This window comes from Carlito syrichta, unplaced genomic scaffold, assembly GCF_000164805.1.
Source record: "Carlito syrichta isolate Samal-C Ts95f unplaced genomic scaffold, Tarsius_syrichta-2.0.1 Scaffold315831, whole genome shotgun sequence".
NCBI classification, from domain to species: domain Eukaryota; kingdom Metazoa; phylum Chordata; class Mammalia; order Primates; family Tarsiidae; genus Carlito; species Carlito syrichta.
In genome coordinates this window covers 443,371-462,525 of record NW_007259927.1, presented here as the reverse complement: position 1 = coordinate 462,525, position 19,155 = coordinate 443,371, and the positions used below count along the sequence as shown (strand labels likewise).

The 19,155-nt window shown below is 37.9% G+C and overlaps 2 protein-coding genes across 8 annotated transcripts in view; one reads left to right on the top strand and one right to left on the bottom strand.

The window, feature by feature from the left end:
- The window catches only part of TTR (transthyretin), a 35,448-nt gene extending 33,808 nt beyond the window's left edge, over window positions 1-1,640 (top strand). Inside the window, exons 7-8 of the transcript XR_002481289.1 lie at window positions 1,003-1,013; window positions 1,631-1,640. The gene's annotated coding sequence lies outside the window, so the exon portion shown is untranslated. The remainder of the gene's footprint in view (window positions 1-1,002; window positions 1,014-1,630) is intronic.
- Window positions 1-19,155, bottom strand: part of B4GALT6 (beta-1,4-galactosyltransferase 6) — a 78,860-nt gene that overhangs the window by 19,442 nt on the left and 40,263 nt on the right. For 4 of the 7 annotated variants that reach the window (XM_021706636.1, XM_008073385.2, XM_008073382.1 and 1 more), the window contains exons 5-8: window positions 16,069-16,185; window positions 6,876-7,063; window positions 2,670-2,792; window positions 2,095-2,196 (exon numbers count right to left, since the gene is read on the bottom strand). In XM_021706636.1, the coding sequence (XP_021562311.1) occupies window positions 2,095-2,196; window positions 2,670-2,792; window positions 6,876-7,063; window positions 16,069-16,185 (530 nt within the window). Of the gene's footprint in view, window positions 1-480; window positions 1,600-2,094; window positions 2,197-2,669; window positions 2,793-6,875; window positions 7,064-16,068; window positions 16,186-19,155 lie in introns of those variants that run through there. The other 3 variants (XM_008073383.1, XM_021706634.1, XM_021706635.1) reach the window with 2 other exon arrangements.

Genomic DNA, 19,155 nt, shown 5'->3' with positions numbered 1-19,155 from the left:
AAAGAGTTTTTATAATTGATAATTTTCAAACTAAGAACACTGGTTTTGCCATGGAAAACTTCATCCAAAATTAAGATAAATATACTTGACATCAGGTAGTAAGACCTGTTCTCTGTTTTCAGAGAAGTGTCATATTATAGTATCAGTGCACTTAAATAACTGGTAATATAATTTAATTCTCCTAAAGTATACTTTTAGTGAGGAAACTTTAATAATTAACACCAGAGATGTCATTTCTTAAAGTGAAAGAAATAAAATATAGTTTGAATGAAACTGGCTAACATTCAAGAGTCCTTTTCAAAAGTGAAATTCTATGTCTGAGAATAAAACTTAAAATTGTTTGTACCTACTAAGCATTTATCTTCATAAAAATAGAACATTTAATTTCTCTAATAGTATAATTCATTTGTATATTATTAAGTACTACTGAGTTTTCCATAGATCACTCTTTTTTTAAAAAACTGACTTGATTTCTTTTTATATGAAGATACTTTTTGGCTCTTCTGAACTGGAAATAATAAAAGTGCTGTTCACCGTGAATTAAAAAAAATACAGCATATAAACATACAACCTTGGAAACATTTTTTGAGGCACAAAATCCCTGACACACCAGCGGTACATGAAAGACATTTAACATAAAGAGGTCCTTTATAGCATGTCACATCACAACTTTTAAGATTTTATTCGTAATACTCATGCAATATGCATAAACAATGTGGTTGTGATTTATAGCAAAATCAGATGAGACTGCAAGCAAGGAAAAAAAATAGGTAATCCTGGTAGGAAGAAAAACCGTTAAAGTATTTTCTTCTTTACCTTTAAAGCCCTAAAAAAACTGTGGCTTCTTCCACACGAAAGGCTGAGGTCTAAAGTTCAAAACTAGTGTAACAGTTTACTGCATTAGTTGGCTGTCAACTACTGACAGTTCCTTCATTTCACACAAGGGTTAACCTTTGTTTAGTGACATAAATTTACTGTGGGTTTTTTTTTTTCCCCATGCAGATAAAAAAAAAGTCTATAAAATTCCAATAATAAAGGCATAACCAATTACATGCAAAACTGCAACACATCTTATTTTTCAACAATTTGCACACATTAATTTACATCACATATGTACAAAATATGTTTAAGCTGAAATAAAAGCATTCTCTTGATTTAAATTATAGATTTTAGTATAAAAGCTTTCTCTTTGTAAGGAGCTCTCTTAACTTCCAAGCTTAAGCAATGGCTTCCAGTTTCTGTGGTGCTCACCCCCAGGGTGTGTCTCAAAGCACAAGGGAGGGGTGGAAGAAGGGTGAGTGTAGACAGTCCCACGCTGTAAACACTGAGAACTGTGGGCTCTTCTTCTCAAAGAACATGGTGCTGTGACACATCCCACCACTGACCTCCACCAAGAGTGCACTCCAAGTTTATGATCCAACATTGTGGTCTATCTTCCAAGAGAGCTATTTTTAATAGTCTTCGATTGGTGCTAACTCTGGCATGAGGTTTACAGATATATTTGTATACAACCTATCAACCAGTATTTTGGGTCTATATATTAAATTGTTCAATCCATCGATGTATTGACGCTCTTTAGAATACCTTAGTAATTTATATCTATAGCGTTAGAGGGGGAAAAAGGTAACAGAAACATGTTCAAAAAGAAAATTGATGAGAAATGTGTTCAAGGTCATCTTATAGTTAAAGCATTTAAAGCTCTTTATAAATGTCTAGCTCTCATGCGTAAGTAAAAACCTCTAAATCATTATTTTAAATTAGAAATCTTGTGAGTCAAAAAATGCCACCTGAAAAAATTATTTTGTACTCTTACAAACTAGGCATCCTCTAAAAATAAAATGTGTTATGTTTTATGTTAAGAAAATACTTTTCAAATAGTTAACTGGATTCTTTAATATGATAATTATATGTGTACATATGCATATGTATGTATAAGTATCTTTCTTTAAAGCAAGCACAAAAAAACGCTTTCCTTCCAAAATGAAAATTTCCCCTTAGCAGATTTTCTGGGGGATGCAATGTATTCTTATTTACCTTTTCTATATTAAACAGTGTTGAAGTGTTGAAAGCTTAGTACCTGAAGATGAAACTTACCGTCCTAAAAACTGGACTTCACCTCGATGGTGATGAGGAATAGACTTGTATTTTCCTAAGTCTCCCTCTGGTCTGGTTACATTATATCCAGCATAGTGAACTCTACAATATAACATATGGAAATAAAAATATAAGGAAAATCTCACATAAAAATTGATTATGTGAGTTCAATCTTAAAAGGCAAATAATGCTCTAATTTATGCATACGCTGCCAATAATTTCAGAAGGCACTCTTTTTGGGAGGGTTGGAAAATATAGTTTATTCAGAAAGTAAATTAGAGAGAGAGAGAGAGAGAGAGAGGGGAGATTCACCTACCCAGGGTAGGGGATGGCGCCAAAGCTAGGAAAAATGGCAGCCATAGCTCAAAGAGCCACATGGACACATCAGTTTAACAAAGCAATGACCAGAAGGCACTCTTAAATGGGAAAAAAGAGAAACACCAAACAGAATTTAGGAACTCAAAAATTTCCCATCCCAAAGAATCTTTTCTTAGAATAGACAAGAACTAATATCTACCTAATAAAAATAAAATTTATAAAAACTCTATTATTAAACAGTTTGTATCTCAACAAACCTGTTCCAAAGGTCATCATCTTCTCCTCCCCATCCCCAGAAGGCATTAGGAAAACCATTGATCTTTCTAAATTGTTCCACTGTCAGTCCACTTACACCACCAAAAAACTCTTTATATGGAAGACTAAAAAAGAAAGCAGGATACAGCACTTTAGAAGGGAAATTGTAAGTTTGCCATGCGAAACCAAGTTTTCAGTCTTTCGTGTGCTCTGCAAAATATATCCCTATTTTCCACACACACAAAAATTCTGCTGGAAAATGTAAAGTACATCAAGAAACAAAACATTTTTATATTCTAGTGAAATAAGCAAACTTAAATATGTTATGTTAAACACAAAATAAAACACATGTGGTAACTGAACTTTCATACTTAGCATATAAATAAGACTTAAAATAAGACATTTCTAGGACTCAAACTCAGTGCTCAAAAACTCTATTTTCACAACAGAAGCACAAGCAACTGTCAATACAGGTGAAATGTTGCTAAACTAGTAACACTTTAAAAATTAATTGAATTATAAATGCATTATTTATTATACAGAGCAGAATAAATACAAATAATAAAAGACAGCTCTTGCATTTAATTTTGAAATAACTAGCTGCTTATTCTATAATGCCTTTATCTGTTGGGGGGGAAATTATAAGAGGAAACATCCAAAAACCTGGAATTTATTTATTAAAAATTGTGCATTTATTCTTACGTGTTTAAACTTCAGTCACCTTCAAAGTACTCCCTGTTTGATGAAATACAACTATTGAGATGTTTTCTCCACTGCTCAAAACAGTTTTTTGAACTCGCCAATTTGGATGCCTTTTAGTGCTTCTGTGGTTTTTTGTTTCACCCCTTCCACATTGCCAAAACATTTCCCTTTGAGGACTTTTTTCATCCAGGGAAACAAAAAAAGTCGCTCAGGTGAGATCAGGCGAGTAGGGAAGATGGGGCATGGGAATCACGTTGGTTTTGGTCAAAAACTGGGGAACACTCAGTGCAGCATAGGCAAGTGCACTCATAAATCACCCTTCATGAAATGGGCAAAAAAAACATGTTGAAAGAATCTCCATTAGAAAAAAAAAATCACTGAAGCTGAACACAGTTTCTCACAACAGCTCTTGCTGATACACTGATACCAATGGGTTCCTAGCAGGGGAAACCTGCACTACAAGGGACCTGCCCTCCAAAAGATAATTCTGTTGTGTGTGTGTGTGTGTCCTCTCCTCATATACTCCCCAAATACTCATGGATACTTACAAATATATTTATTTTTAACACTAATATTAGAGAAATAACTATACTCTTAATTTTTTATTTTATTTTCCTTACCCTTCCCTAACTCATACTCCAAGGAATGTGTCAAACTATGCAAAATTTTAAAACTATAACTAGACCTGCAGTCCTGAATAAATTCCTGTGGCTCAAAATGTGCCACAGGGGAATACATGTCAGAGCCCCAAAGAGCCCAGGATAATGTGCAGTACCCGCAGTGGAAACAGGACCATGCACAGCACCCAAGCGAAGCTGAGGGAAATGTGGCTGGGACTCAGCAAAGCCGTCACAGAGAAAAGGAGGGAGCAGATTTCATTTTTTGCTGGAGGGACTTGACTTACTCCTTATGGGAAGGACACGCACTTTGCCAGTTAGGATCTTGTGTGGCCACCAAACCAGGGAAGAGTAGCCTCCCCATGGACCCTAAGGTGTAGGAGAAAGCAGTCTTGCTCCCACCCTTAGTCAAAGGTGCCCCAAGAAAGTAACAGCAACACGGATCCTGAAGTCAACCATACTGTCTCACAAGACCTCGTGAGGCTCGCGTTTGGCAGCTTAGTGTTCCAGTAATGAGATGAGTTGGGGGTTCCGTGAGGCCAGTGAGAGTTCTTGAAGCTGTTGTACTTTTCACCCTACTTGGATTATCCTTGCCCCGACTAGTGGTTTGGGAGAAACTTGAGCTCATTAGACAGAGAGATATGAATAAATGTGTGTTTATTGACAGGTATAAACCAGCAAGTATGTCAATTCCATCTGCTGTTCTGCCTAAGTAGAAACAATCAATTGTATTAATACCATAAGCAAAAGGGAAAATAGGAGGTAAAATGAAGGTATAAAAGATAAACTAGAGAACAGAAAACAGAACCCAACAAGCAAAATGTTGTAGTGTTTATCTCACACTGTCTGCAGTGAAGAGACACTACATCTGGGGGCCCAAATTTTCTGGTCAGCAGCAGTCAGCGTGTGGACACCCCTGTGGGACACAGATGCATCAACAGGCTTCAACTCAGGCTGAAGTAAATGCAGTGTCCAGTCCATACCTCGACCTGCTGCCATTCTCCCTATGCTGCATTCTAGTTTCTACACAAATTTCCAAGGTACTCTACTAATCCAGGGACTAGTCTAGGTGGACAGGAATACAGCTGACCCTTAAGCAACACGAGCTTGAACTGCCTGGGTCTGCTAGTCTACAAATTTTCTTTCCTGGACAGTTTCCCCGAGTGTGACAGTTTCCCCTCCCAACTCCTCCACTCCTGAGACAGCAAGACCAACCCCTCTTCTTCCTCTTCCTCAGCCTACTCAACATGTAGACAAGGATGAAGACCTAACTTATGATGATCCACTTCCACTTAATAAATAACGAATATATTTTCTCCTCCTTATGATTTCCTTTTAACATTTTCTTTAACTAGAATACAGCATAATATATATAATATACAAAACATATGGTAATCAACTTTTTATGCTATCTGTTGGTAAGGCTTTTGGTCAACAGTAGGTTGTTGGTGGTTTAAGTTTTGGGGAAGTCAAGTTACACTATGTATCTTACTGCATGAGGGGATCATCACCTGTAACGTCTGCATTGTTCAAGGGTCAACTGTATTTTTGCTCATTAGAAATTAATATTTTCATGAAGAAAAAACGTAGAGTTCTTAGTTTACAGACCTTTATGATATTTTTTAGTAAAAATCAGTTACCCTGGATCTAGTTTTATTCTAGCATGCTGACCAAAATTAAGTTTCCAGAAGTGCTAAGAACCAGATTGTGCTGGGAGCAGTGGCTCATGCATGTAATCCCAGCACTTTGGGAGGCTGAGGCAAGAGGATTGCTTGAGCCCACGAGTTTGAGACCAGCCTGGGCAACATGGGGAGCCTTCAACTCTACAATAAAATAAAACATTTAGCAATGTGGCACACGCTTGCAGTCCCAGCTACTTGGAAGACTGAGGTGGAAGGATCTCCTGAGAATAGCTGGTCAAAGCTTTGGTAGCTATGACCATGCCACTGCACTCCAGCCAGGATGACAGAGTAAGAAAGATCTGACTCAAAAAACAAACCCAGATTGTGAGCCTTGATGGTCTCCTCAAAGATAACTCCAGACTTGAGTTCAGATACTGAGGTAGCCAAAAAAAAAAAATCCTTTCTTTTCCTGTTTTAACATAGATTAATCTGCTAGCATCATTAAGACTTCATGCCTCTCTTTACTCTGAAGGTCAGCACCAGGCAAAACTGTGACACAGGCAACATCTTCCTATCCCAGGCAACAAACGGCCTTCTCATCTCTCCCACCTTCCACGAGCCAAGGAAAAGTATGATCTTTCTCAGATTAGATCTTCATTATTTCGTATCCATTTAAGTTACTACCTCAGTTCTGACGATTGCTTACATTTTAAGATATCTCCAGTTGGAGAAGAAAATTTGGTTTTGATTCTTAAGGGACAGGACAAGAGTGCATAGCTTAGGAAGAAGATACACAGCAGATGAGAGTGCTTCACAGCCCTGAACCATCAATAGGGGCAAAGGAGGCAGGCAGAAGGAGCCCACCTAAGGCACACACCCACCACCCGGCAGGCACAGAGCACATGTGACCTCACAGCAGCCCTACAGACGGGCTCTAGTCTTCCAGTGAACAAGGAAACCAACATTCAGAGATCGAAGTAACTGAGCAAGTACTGGAACTGTAAGTGTGGGAACTCAAACTTAAATGTGCATGTTCCTGACTGCAGGCTCTCATTCCCATCACACTCAAACCTCTGTATAAAGAAGTGCCCAGATGGGTGACAAGCCACTCTGTGTCCTGGTTCCTCTGGAGGATGGGATGGAGTCAAAGATAATACTCTTGAGGTTCTTGAGGTCTCTCAGATTAGGCATAAAATGCTACTACCATTTCAACGCTATGATTATGCAAGGATATCGTACAATATCAGAAACAGTGCACACTACTTACATGTACATGTACTTATCCAGTTTTGCTGCAAAATGACGTGGCATTTCTCCACATCCATAATAGTTCCGGTCATTTTCAGGTAGATGATCCACATCATGGAATATTATGCAGTCCCAGCCACTGTCTTTCATGGCCTCTTTGAAGCCCACGTTGAAGAGCATTGCACGGTTAAAAGGTTGTGTGCCCATCTTCACAGAGCAAACCCAAAGAGAGAAATAGAAAGGTATTCACACTCTGTCATCTGACTTTTTCTACATTTCTCTAACTTGTATCATGACCAAATAATAATAAATGATACCCAAGTCAAACAGACAAGTAATAAACATACTTCACTGTCTAAAAATATACGATTACATTCGCTTATTATTTTATACTCTGGTAACACAGAAGAAAATACTGTTATTATGTAGTCTATTGGTACATCATCACATTTATGTAATAAGAGAATTTCTATTTCTGCTCTACTTCAAACACATTAGGGTATAGATTATTTGTGACCAGAAAAAAATAAAGTCATTAAAAACAATATAAGTATTATTTCTTAGTGGTGCTTTCCATATGCTGTCAAGACTAAGAGCAGCAAGAAACTGAAAGTGACTCAATAAACGGGGATCCATCTTTTTTATAACAAGCCAGGGAGGTCTAACTTTGTATTACTAATGCTTATAATAAATAACAAGACCGCTTTAGAGACAGAAACAATAGAAACTTATTACACATAACCCAGCTTTCTCTATTACAACCATTTCCCTTTATGACTACAGAAAATACACTCAAGCCTGTGGACAACAAATAGTCGATATTTTTCTTGCTTATGATAATGATCAAGAGCATTTTAAGAGACAAACAAAAAAGAAGCTAATTACACAGAACCCAACCGCCTATATACTACAACCATTTTTAAAAAATTAACTAGTGAAAATATTTGAAGGTGTCCTGACAATAAAAGAATTTCATTCTGCACCTAAAGAAAATTAAAGAGCATTTTCCAATACCAGCATTTCTCAAAATCATGTCTAGAATGTAAAACATAAAAGGATTATGACAGAGGTGAATGAGACACACAATGTCATCATCACCTGAGGTGCTGCCTCAAGAGTGAAAAATTACCAGTTTGTAGTCCTGATCTTGCATTACCTGAGGTGACAAAAAACACTTTGCTTTGTACAGCCTGTTTTTCCACCAGTGAAATGGAGAGGATATCAAGAAAAGGGAGTTACATATAACGCTATTACTGGTACATCAACACCACCTTTAGCAAACTGCATTCCCTTAAGGTTAAAACCTTTTTTCAATTAAATATGGACACATGCTCAAAAGCTTTTAATAAAAAGAAGATGTTCTATGTCCTCATTCATACCCCAAGATGTTCTATGTCCTCACTCATCTTCATATTCCTAGAGCAATAAATTCAACTCTTCCAGCTGTTTATTCTGGCATTTATCTCCATGTTGTGAAGAAATGAGAGTTCTGATATTTCTCGCTTCTTTGACTCTGACCACTGTCTCTTGACTTCTTATCATGACTGTGGAGGAATTAACCAACCAACCCGCTGCCCCCACTTCAATTGTCCCAGTAAAGTTAGATCACAATTTTTGGTTAGATCAATAGAAAGTACATTATTAGGACTATGTAAACACTTCTTCAGTACTGAGTGAATGGGACTGTTTTCTTTCTCAAAACTGGGATAAACTATAGTTTTCTATAACTACCATTGCTCTGTACAAAAAGCCCAAGAGCTACGCCCCACACCCATCAATAACCAATATCATTGTCCAAACACATCAAATCATCTTCATTTCCTTCTCCATCTCCCAAGTCCAACTCCCTCTTACCCTCTCCAGCCAGGTGGGATTATCATCTGGGACGTGTCCTTCACTCCCTAAATCACTCATGTCTTTAACTTGGCTTTCTCAGTTCACTGAGGGACTTCCTTCAGTAGCTTCCTAAGTAAGGTGCATGGAAAACATATGTTTTTAGCCAATGGATGTTTGAAGATGCTACTAGCCTACCCTACACTGGATTGACATTTTGACTGGGTAGAAAATTCCAGGAAAAATATTTTTCCTAGAATTTTGAAGGCATATCTATGCAATCTTCTAGCTATCAGCATTGCTGAGGTTCATATATCCCTGCTTCCTTAATCATGCCATTTTTCCTGCAGAATCTTTTAAATATCTTCTCTTTTCCATTGTATTATAAAATTTCAAAACAATATGTTTCCTAGTGAATATATATTTTACTCATGTGTGCATGTACAGCCCTTTTAATCTAAAGCACTTCTGCCTTCACTTCTGGAAAAATTCCTTCTTTGGTTGTTTTCCTCTCACTCCACCCCAATTTTTTCCTGCAATAATTTTTCTAGAACCCTGATTAGTGAGTATTTTAGTCATCTATTGATGTGTAATAAATCACAGCAAAATTTGGTGGCTTAAAAGTGCACTAGTCATTTATTATGCATACAGCTTCTATGGAGAGGAAGTTCTGGGAGAAGAGCATCACCTCTGCTCCATCGTGTCCTGGACCTTGGCTGGAGAACTGGAAGACCAACTGGATACATTGACAGGCTCATCTGGGGCAGAAGGATCTATTTTCAAGTGGGCTCATGTCCATGACTGTCAAGCCAGCTCTTCTCCACAGGGCTGCTGGAATGTCCACACGACAGGCAGCTGGTTTCCCCAAGAGCAAGGGATGCAAGAGACCAAGGCAGATGCAGCCATGTCTTCCATGGCCTAGCCACAAAAGCCACATGCAGTCCTTCCCATAGTGTGTGGCTCCCCATTCAAGTCAGCCCTTATTCAATGTGGGAAGAGAATATAGGAGTCTGATGACAAGGAGGGGAAGATGTCTGAGGCCATCTTAGAGGGTGGTTACTCCTGTGACATGGGGGTACTCTTAGATGGATCTTATTATTGTCTTGGTTTTGGTTTTATTTTAGGAGCTACCTTCAGCTTATCTGCTAGTCATTCTACTGAAAGTCTTGTTTTAGCTAACACACTTTCATTTTCAATTAACTTCTTATTCTTCTATTTTTGTTTCAAAGATTCACTGTCTTTCCTTCATCGCTGTAAATTCTGATTAGTTTTCTTTCTATTTTTTTTTAAGACTGTCTCTGTTTCCCCTGTTGTCTCTCTTTTCTACACTCCCTTTTTTTTGCTTGGATTTGTCTACTCCCGTGGAAGCTTTCTGGGAATCTAGAAATCTGGGAATCCTTGGCTGCCCATTCATGTTTGAGAATGAGGCAGTAAACAGCTGAAGGCAATCTCTGCATATTTATGCAAGTATTGTTGCAAACATTTTGACACACACACACACACACACCCAAGTAAAAACAACAAATAAAAGACATGCTCCTCTTCCTCCAAAGCTCTATACATCCACAGGACAAAGGTTCTGGCATTGTGTCTGACTGCTTTCCACCACTCACATCGCATCTCCAGTTCATCCGCAAATCATGCCACCCTTAAACCCAGCATAGCCCATACCCACCACCACTCACCACCTCCTCCATGACCACAGTAGCCCACATCATCAACTTCAGTCTGGACAACTGCCAAAAGCTGGCCAAGGGCACTCCTTGCTTCAGCCCTGGCATACAGCTCATTCGCAACAAAGCAGCCACAGTCATGTTGTAACCATAGTTAGATCAAGTCTTTCCTCCACTTAAAGCCCTCCAGTGTCCTCTGACCTCACACAGGCTAAACCAAGTCCTCGCCCAGGTCTGCTAGGTCATTCATTATTTGCTTCTCTGATGTCCTCCCCAGCATGCTCCTCCATCAGCTGCTTGGCAACACTGACCTCTTTGCTCAAACACACCAAGCTTTCTCCTGCCTTGCCTGCAACGCACTGCCACCGCATCAGTCTTCGTGTCAGATGCTCCAATCCCACCTTCTCCGAATACTCTGTATCAAAGAGCACCCCTGCCTGTTCTTACCACTCTCTGCCCTGAGCACCGCCTGACATATCACACAATTATTTACTGCCTTTCTGACCAGCACAGGAGGTTGCCTTACCTGGTTTGTTCACTGCCATTATCCCCTTTGTTGAATGAATGAAAGATGCAGGGAGGTGATAATGTGACAGGCTGGACTTTTCCTTTGGAGACTTTCAAATATTAGATCTAGGGTATTTTTACTGGGGTGAATCTATTTCTCTAACAAAGACACCATTCACGCCCTGCCCCAGTTGGAGAGCTGGGGGGATCTGTATCTGGCTGCTGGTTTCAAAAAGCCAGACAGGGCAAGGCCTGAGGGTCCCTAGAGTCAGCATGCAGTCTTACTTAACTCCCCTGGGGTTAGGCCCCACCACGTATTAATAGCTGTGTTAGTCATCAGGAGCTTCTCAAGGAGGTTTTTCTAGAGGATAAACTTCATTTTCTAAGAGATACAAGAGAACAATCACCTAATACATGCAAAGATGAGGAGCTGAGGATCTGACTGTTTTGTAGATATACTTTTGAACAATCTCCTTGTTTTAGTCCAGTGCTTCCGTCTATCTTCTGTGACGTTTTTCAAGTGCCAAGATTCTCAGGGGTTTGTCCAGCACACTGACCCCATTCTTATCATAGTCACCCTCCAAGAGCACGTGGGTTTGAGCATCTTCGGGCAGGCAGTTACCAGCATGCCATATGCTTCCTGACTTTCAGAAATGTGTTGAAATGTCTCACCCTCCACCATCTCTTTGCCTTTGTGGTTTAACCACTTTTTAACAGTCCCCCGCCACCCCCCCCTTCTTATTTTAGGAGTTTGGAGAGGAGGTAAACCTGTACAGGATCCTCTGTGTTTAACAAGGTGTCTGAGCTGTTCTTCAACTGCTGAGCACTTCTCCTTGGCACCCGTCCTGCAGAAAAGTTACTCTTCTATTTCACATGGGCCGAAGATGTTTCTAGTTCAAAATCACACACTGTCAAATAATACACGGTCCTAAATGTATACTGATCAAGGCTGAGATTCAGACTTAAGAGATTGAAAATAAAAGTATGGATCTTAGTTGCTTTGCAAAGATTTCATCACACACACAAAATACTTCAGTGGTGCTGAACTCTGAAGAGACTGTGCCTTTAAAAATAGAGACAGGTAATTCACCTCTCAACATGTTATGGGAAACTGAAGCTTCACAAAAGGAAACTAGCAGCTGGGAAAAGTGACCTAGAAATCTACAACTATGACTATCATGAAAGTAGCTAAAAATTATAATGTGCTATCAGGTTAAAAAAGAAGATCAACTTTTCATAGTATAGATTATTGCATCAAAAAGTATATATGTCTGTTCAAAGCTAGATTTATAAGAAAAGCATTTTTAACTGCATATATACTATATACAACAGGATGTACATAGGGCACAAAACTCAAAGAGTGATTTGCATACAAATATATTAAATGTCAATTATTTCCAGGAGAAAAAAAAGCAGAGGCAAAAAGCTAAGAGCGAGATTACTAAAAAAAAAAAAACAAAACCCAAACAAAAAGCAAAACAGGAAAACAGATCTAGAATAAACCATAAAGTAGCTGGAGAAACTATAACAATTTTAGGAATAAAAATGTGAATATTTTCACCAATAAAAGAGTGAAAATATCTAATAATACAAGCCAGGTCATTCTGTCTATATTTCTACTATTATCTATTGACAAATAAAAGAATAAGTCCTTACAGGCTTTTTTGTAGAAATTGACAAAGCAGATTTAATGGAACAAAAGAGAGAAACTAGAAACAGACCCACATGTATGTGACACATATGAGGGAAGACCCTCCAAAACCCTGGAATTTATTTACAAAACATTGTGTATTAATTTTTATGTTTAAACTTCAGTCACCTTCAAAGTACTTTCCATTTGATACACTATACCTATCAAGATGCTTTTTTCACTACTCAAAACAGTTTTTGAACTGATCAATTTGGATACCTTTTAGTCTTCTGCTGGATTTTTATTTCACTTTTTACACATCAGCAAAACATTCCCCTTTGAGGACTGCGATCATTGGGGAAACAAACAATAAAAAAATCACTCAGGGCAAAAGCATGTGAATAGGGAGGGGAGGACACAGGGGTCTTGCTGGTTTTGGTCAAAAACTGCTAAACACTCAGTGCAGTGTGGGTGGTTGCGTTGTCATGGTGTAAGAACCAGTCGCCTTTTTCCCACAACTCAGACATAACTGCCACAAATCACAATGTACAACAATGTTAGCTGGTATACTGATGCTGATGGGTTCTTTAGAACACTTACTTACTTAAGGGAGCCTGTACTATGAGGGTCCTTCAAAAGATAATTCCAGGGTTTTTTTGGGTCCTCCTCATACACGTTGACTGATTTTCAACAAAATGCCAAGGCAATTCACTGGCAAAAACAAACTTTTCCACAAATGGTGATGAAACAACTAAATAGCCACAAGTTTAAAAAAATGAAACTTGGCTGGGCGCAGTGGCTCAGCCTGTAATCCCAGCACTTTGGGAGGTCGAGGCGAGAGGACTGCCTGAGTCCAGGGGTTCAAGACCAGCCTGGGCAACTTGGTGAGTCTTTGTCTCTACAATAAATCACAAAAACTAGCTGAGCATGATGGCATGTGTCTGTAGTTCTAGCTACTTGGAAGGCTGAGGCAGAAGTATCACCTAAGCCCAGCAGGTCGAGGCTGCGATGGCCATGAGTGTGCCATGGCACTCAACCTGGGCAACAGAGTGAGACTCCAACTCAAAAAAAAAAAATTGAACCTTCACTCTTACCTCATACCGTATATAAAGATTAACACAAAATGAATTAGCCTAAGTGTAAGAGCTAAAACTAAAAAGCTTCTGGAAGAAAATATAGAGAAGAAACTTACAGAGCAATTTCTCAAATATCATAAAAAAACGCAAGCTGGCCAGGCTCGGTGGCTCAGTCTGTAATCACAGCGCTTTGGGAGGCTGAGGTGAGTGGATTGCCTGAGCCTACAGGTTCGAGACCCGCCTGGGCAACTTGGCGAGACCTCATCTCTACAATAAATCAAAAATTAGCCAGGCATGATAGCACACACCTGTAGTTCCAGCTACTTGGAAGGCTGAGGCAGAAGGATCACCAGAGCCCAGCAGGTCAAGGATGCAGTGGCTGGGAGTGGCCACTGCACTCCAGTTTGGGTGACAGAGTGAGACTCCAACTCAAAAAACAAAACAAAACACAAGCTATTAAAAAAATCAATGAACTGTACATCATCAAAATTAAAACTTGCTTTTCAAGAGATATTGTTGAGAAAATAAAAAGGCAAGCCACAGACTAGGGGTAAATATTTGCAAAACTTATATCTTGCAAAAGGCCTGTATCTAGAATACATAAAGAAATCTCACAACTCAGTAAAAAGGAGACAACCCAATTAAAAAAAAAAGTAAAAGACCTCAGCAGAAATTTCACCAAAGAAGGTATACAGATACCAAATAAGTACATGAAAAAATAATTAACATCATTATTCATTAGGGAGATACAAGTTAAAATTGCAATAACCCTGAATTGTACCCTACACCTTTAAAGTAAAAAAATAAAAAAATTATAATAAGATACCACCACAAACCTATTAAAATGGTTAAAATTTAAAAGACTGATGATATCAAGTGTTGGCAATGACATAAAGCAATTGAAAGGGTCAGTACAGATTAATACAAAATTACCACATCACACACATTTTACTGTGAAATATGAGGTGACAATAATAAAAGAGGAATAATAAACTGGTGTGGTAAACTGGTTGGTCTTCAAGTATTATCATACCTTTTAAGGTTTCCAAAGATCACTTTATCAATGTTTAAAAAGAATGTAGAAAATTATTTATTTACATTTACACCTTACAGTTTTTAAACAACAACAGACTACAGAAAGTAAGTCAGGTTCATTTCAACACTATTTGAATACAGAATTATCATTTATTCAGCTTGGATAGCATCTGTTCAGAAATAAATGCAATAAACTTATTTTGGTTTTGCCAATTTTTTTTTTTTTTTTTGAGTTGGAGTCTCACTCTGTTGCCCAGACTGGAGTGCAGTGGCCGCTCCCGGCCACTGCAGCCTCGACCTGCTGGGCTCCGGCGATCCTTCCAACCTCAGCCTTCCAAGTAGCCGGAACTACAGGTGTGCGCTACCACGCCCAGCTAAGCCAATGTTTTTAAATTCCACTCTCTTCCTGGTTATCTCTGTTTCTAAAGAATTACAGAATCTCAGATTTGGAAGAAATCTTGGCCATTGCATGGACTAGTTCTCTATGTGACTTTTTTTTTAACTGTCGGTTCATTGGATGAATATTCACTTACCAATTAAAGAGCCAGGTCTATAAAAAGATAGTCAGGGTTCCTCTACCAAGAGAGATGATTTTGAAAGTGAAAAATTATGAAAACAGGACAGCAACTGTTCACTGTTTACTACTTAAAAAAAAAAAAAAGGATTACTACCTAGTTCTCATTCAGGTGCCTCTGATTACCCAATGAAGTTGATCCAATATTGATTTTCAGGGCTAGCCAACAACTATTCCATAGGACAAATAAATTCTCAGTCAAGAATGACCTATGCTTTGCTCTTTGTGTTAAAAAAAACAAAACAAGTACTCTTCCCTTTCTGTAGTTAATTTCATAAATTAACTTGGGTCATAAATGAGAATGCTCTTTTGAAATTAAACCCTGTGAGTATAACTGAGGTAATCCTAGGGTAGTTCAGTATAATTCTGAATGGGACTTTGAGTTGCACTCCAAAGTGCACCAGTGATGAGTACAGATGGCACTACATGATTCTAAATGCTCCCAAGTAGCCTAAATTTCAAAATAAGCAGTTTCTCAATTAAATGAACTTACAGATTTTCAAAGACAAAAATTATAAGCCTAATGAAAGCATGAAAAGGAACAATACTATAAGTTAAAGAATATTTAATCCTATAAGATAAATATCAGCAGTGTCTTCAAAAACCACAGTTTGACAATCTCATGTTTAGAATATCAAGGCTATTATACTAAATTCAAAAGTAACTGCTGAGCAACTCATTTGATCTGTTACTATAAAAAGCTATAATTATTATAAGAAAAAAATACAAGTGCAATCTAAAATGTAATTTTACTCAACTATAAAACCAATAATTTGAGTTACCTAATTAATATAAACTAATCCTAAGCTAAACATTTTTAATCAAACCATAGCTAAGAGTTCAAATCTAGTATACTTGATGACTATTTTGAAAAATATTCTCACCTGTTCAATGACATAAAAGGCAAACTCCAGCCGCTGTTTCTGAAGCATTGGAATCAGGTGCAAGAAAAAAATTGGAAGATGTTCATGGCGATTACGAAAAGGAATGAGAACTGCCACCTTTAAAACAAAATATTCACATATGTCAACAAATATAGCAGCAGATCCTAGAGGTAAAGGTAAAAACCAATCCTTGAAAATGTCTGACCACTGTAAAGTCACACCCTCATGAATATTTTTGCCAGACAGAGCAGTAAGCACACAGACACACGTGCCTTCTTGCTGTGCAGGATTTTGTGAAGCTGGGAGATGCTAGTGGGTTCTGAAAGCCGTTCTCAGGAATGTGGTCTTTAACCCATGAACACTGTGGGAAATCGGTGAAGGATTTTAAAAAGAGCGATAAGCCAGAGTTGGTGAATGCAAAGACGACTTTGGTGGCAGTATGAAGGCTAGACGGGAGAAGACCAAAAATGAATTCAGGGAGCTGGTCAGGCAATTAACATAATAGCCAAGGCAAGAGGTAATGGTAGCTTAAACTTAGGTGAGGGTGAAGAAGAAGAGAAGTCTATGGATTTTTCAAAACCTTTAAGGGGTAAAATAACAGGATTTAGCTATGGATTGGGTATGAGAAGTGAGAAAGACGAATGTGTCACATGAGCAACTTCTAAGTTTTAGAGGTCATAAATAATAATTTTTTAAATTTTAAACTGGATTTAAAAGAAGTTCCACTTCTATATCTACTAGCTTACATATGGTTTCTCTGGCCTAGGGATATTTTTAAGAAATATAACAGAAACCAAAATCTTCATACATGGGGTTCCAGCCATAACCTACTAAAGTAATCAAAAGATACATCATATTACTACAAAATACACATGAAGTTTGATTAAAAAGTTAATATTTTTCATTTACTCAAAATGCACAATTAAGCTTTTAATATATTTTGTAAATTTATTTTAGGAGTAGGATAATATTCAGTTTAAAATGATATAGTAACAAAATTCTTAGAATATTAAGCTTAACAAAAAAGACAACATAAGCAGCATAGAAATGTTTCCTTAATAAACCAAAGAAATTTGTTCTCATCCAAAAAGTAAAGGAAAAAACATCCATTAGGAAATGAAAATGGCTTCTTAGTACATCAATCTTTCTTCTAATATAATAAATAAATTAATGAAACTCTCAAACCCAAGACTAAAAAATACCATATATAAAATGTTTTAATATAATATGGGAATAAGTTAATGATCATCAACTATCACTTACTACAGTCCTCTGCTTCTTGGATCTACACTTTGTCATACAATCTAGGTCTCCTTACAATTCAGATTTTGCCCTTGAAAAGGCTAAAATATTTTCAAGATTATTTTTATTAGCTAAGCTGGCTTTATTATAATTGTGAATTTTCTAAGAAAATATGAAATTCAAACAGTTTTCTACAGATCATAAATTCCAAAGTCATTAGATTTTCAAAAAATGTAACAATGAAATTATATCTAACTAAAATGCCATGTCACTCCATATATCTCAAATTTTTAAAATACCCAATCTAAGCTGGTGGCAACAGAAAATTATATAAGAATATTAAATCAGTTGGGCTTGGTGGCTCAGCCTGTAATCTCAGCAATTTGGGAGGCTGAGGCAAGTGGACTGCCTATGCCCACAGGCTCGAGACCAGCCCAGAGAACTTGGCAAGGCCTCGTCTCTACAATATATAGCTGGGCATGGTAGCGTGTGCCTAGAAGGCTACTTGGAAGGCTGAGGTGGAAGGATTCCTAGAGCCCAGTGGGTCGACACTGTGGTGGCCAAGAGTGTGCCACTGCACTCTAGCCTAGGCGACAGAGAGAGACTCCAACTCGAAAAAAAAAAAAAAGAATATAGTACGCAGTCACAAAAAAAGAACAAAATCATGAATTTCGCAGCAACCTGGATGGAACTAGAGTTTATAATACTGAGTGATCTCTCAGAAACATAGATCTGAGTATTACATGTTCTCACTCATAAGTGGATCTTGAACATCTATTGTAATACTATAAGAAAAGGATTGACAGTGGTGGGAGACTATGAGGGGGAGCAGGGAGGGGAAGGGAGATGGGATTAACGGTAGTCAGTATCTGTCTGGGGTCGGGGGAACACCCCTTATCAACAAAGGTGCTGGAACGATGCATATCTGTATACCTAACCCTTAACTATACCCCACAATTTTAAAATAAAAAAATGTTTAATAACAAAAAAAGAATATTAAATCAAGGATGGACTAAAATTTTTCCTATACCCAAAAAATATTACTAATAAATGAATAAATGCAAATAATTGAGAATGTGTAAAATTTGGACTTAATCCTAATTACAAAATCAAGACATGCCATTAGTTATCATCAGCACAAAATAGTAACATTTCTCTGTGTATTTTATATTACCAGGATCATATATGGGAGAAATTTTAAAAGTATTTAAATAGTTTTATTTAAAAACAGAACAACAGACGGTTTAGTAAAATGGAAGGTGTCTAAGCTAGAAACTCCGAACACTCATTTTCCCTTAATGCTAATGGGATAGCAAAAAAAGACCATGGCTACTACATGGCTGAGACTTTCATGTTTGTACTAATGATTGCTTACTAGATAAGTGGTAGAAACTAAAGTGGTTCTGGTCCCTCTGACAGCCCCACTTGGGATCCCATTCCCATATGGTATGTCTTGGCACAAGGGTCTGAGGATCACCAGGCCCGGTATTCAAGATTCCCTTGTACCACAATGATGGCTGCCAATGGCAGTGGGAACTCCCTACTGAGTAACTTCCTGCTGGGCTTCCATAGCCATGGCAGGATCATTCAAGGAATTACCAAAACAATACAATGGCCAAACCAATTCAGGGGCCCCTAGGTTTACTCTTAGGATCAGAAACTGCTATGAAAAGTAAGAAAGGGAAGCAAGGAGTTAGCTGGTGAGTACGTATCCTTGCCACTGTCCTTACCTAAAGTTTATCAGTGTGACAACTTCTAGTAAAATAAAGGTCAAGCCTGTCCTTCCTGGTTTTGCATCTGGTTACAAGTTAGTTGCCTATGATATAATGTAAACAGGCTATAAAA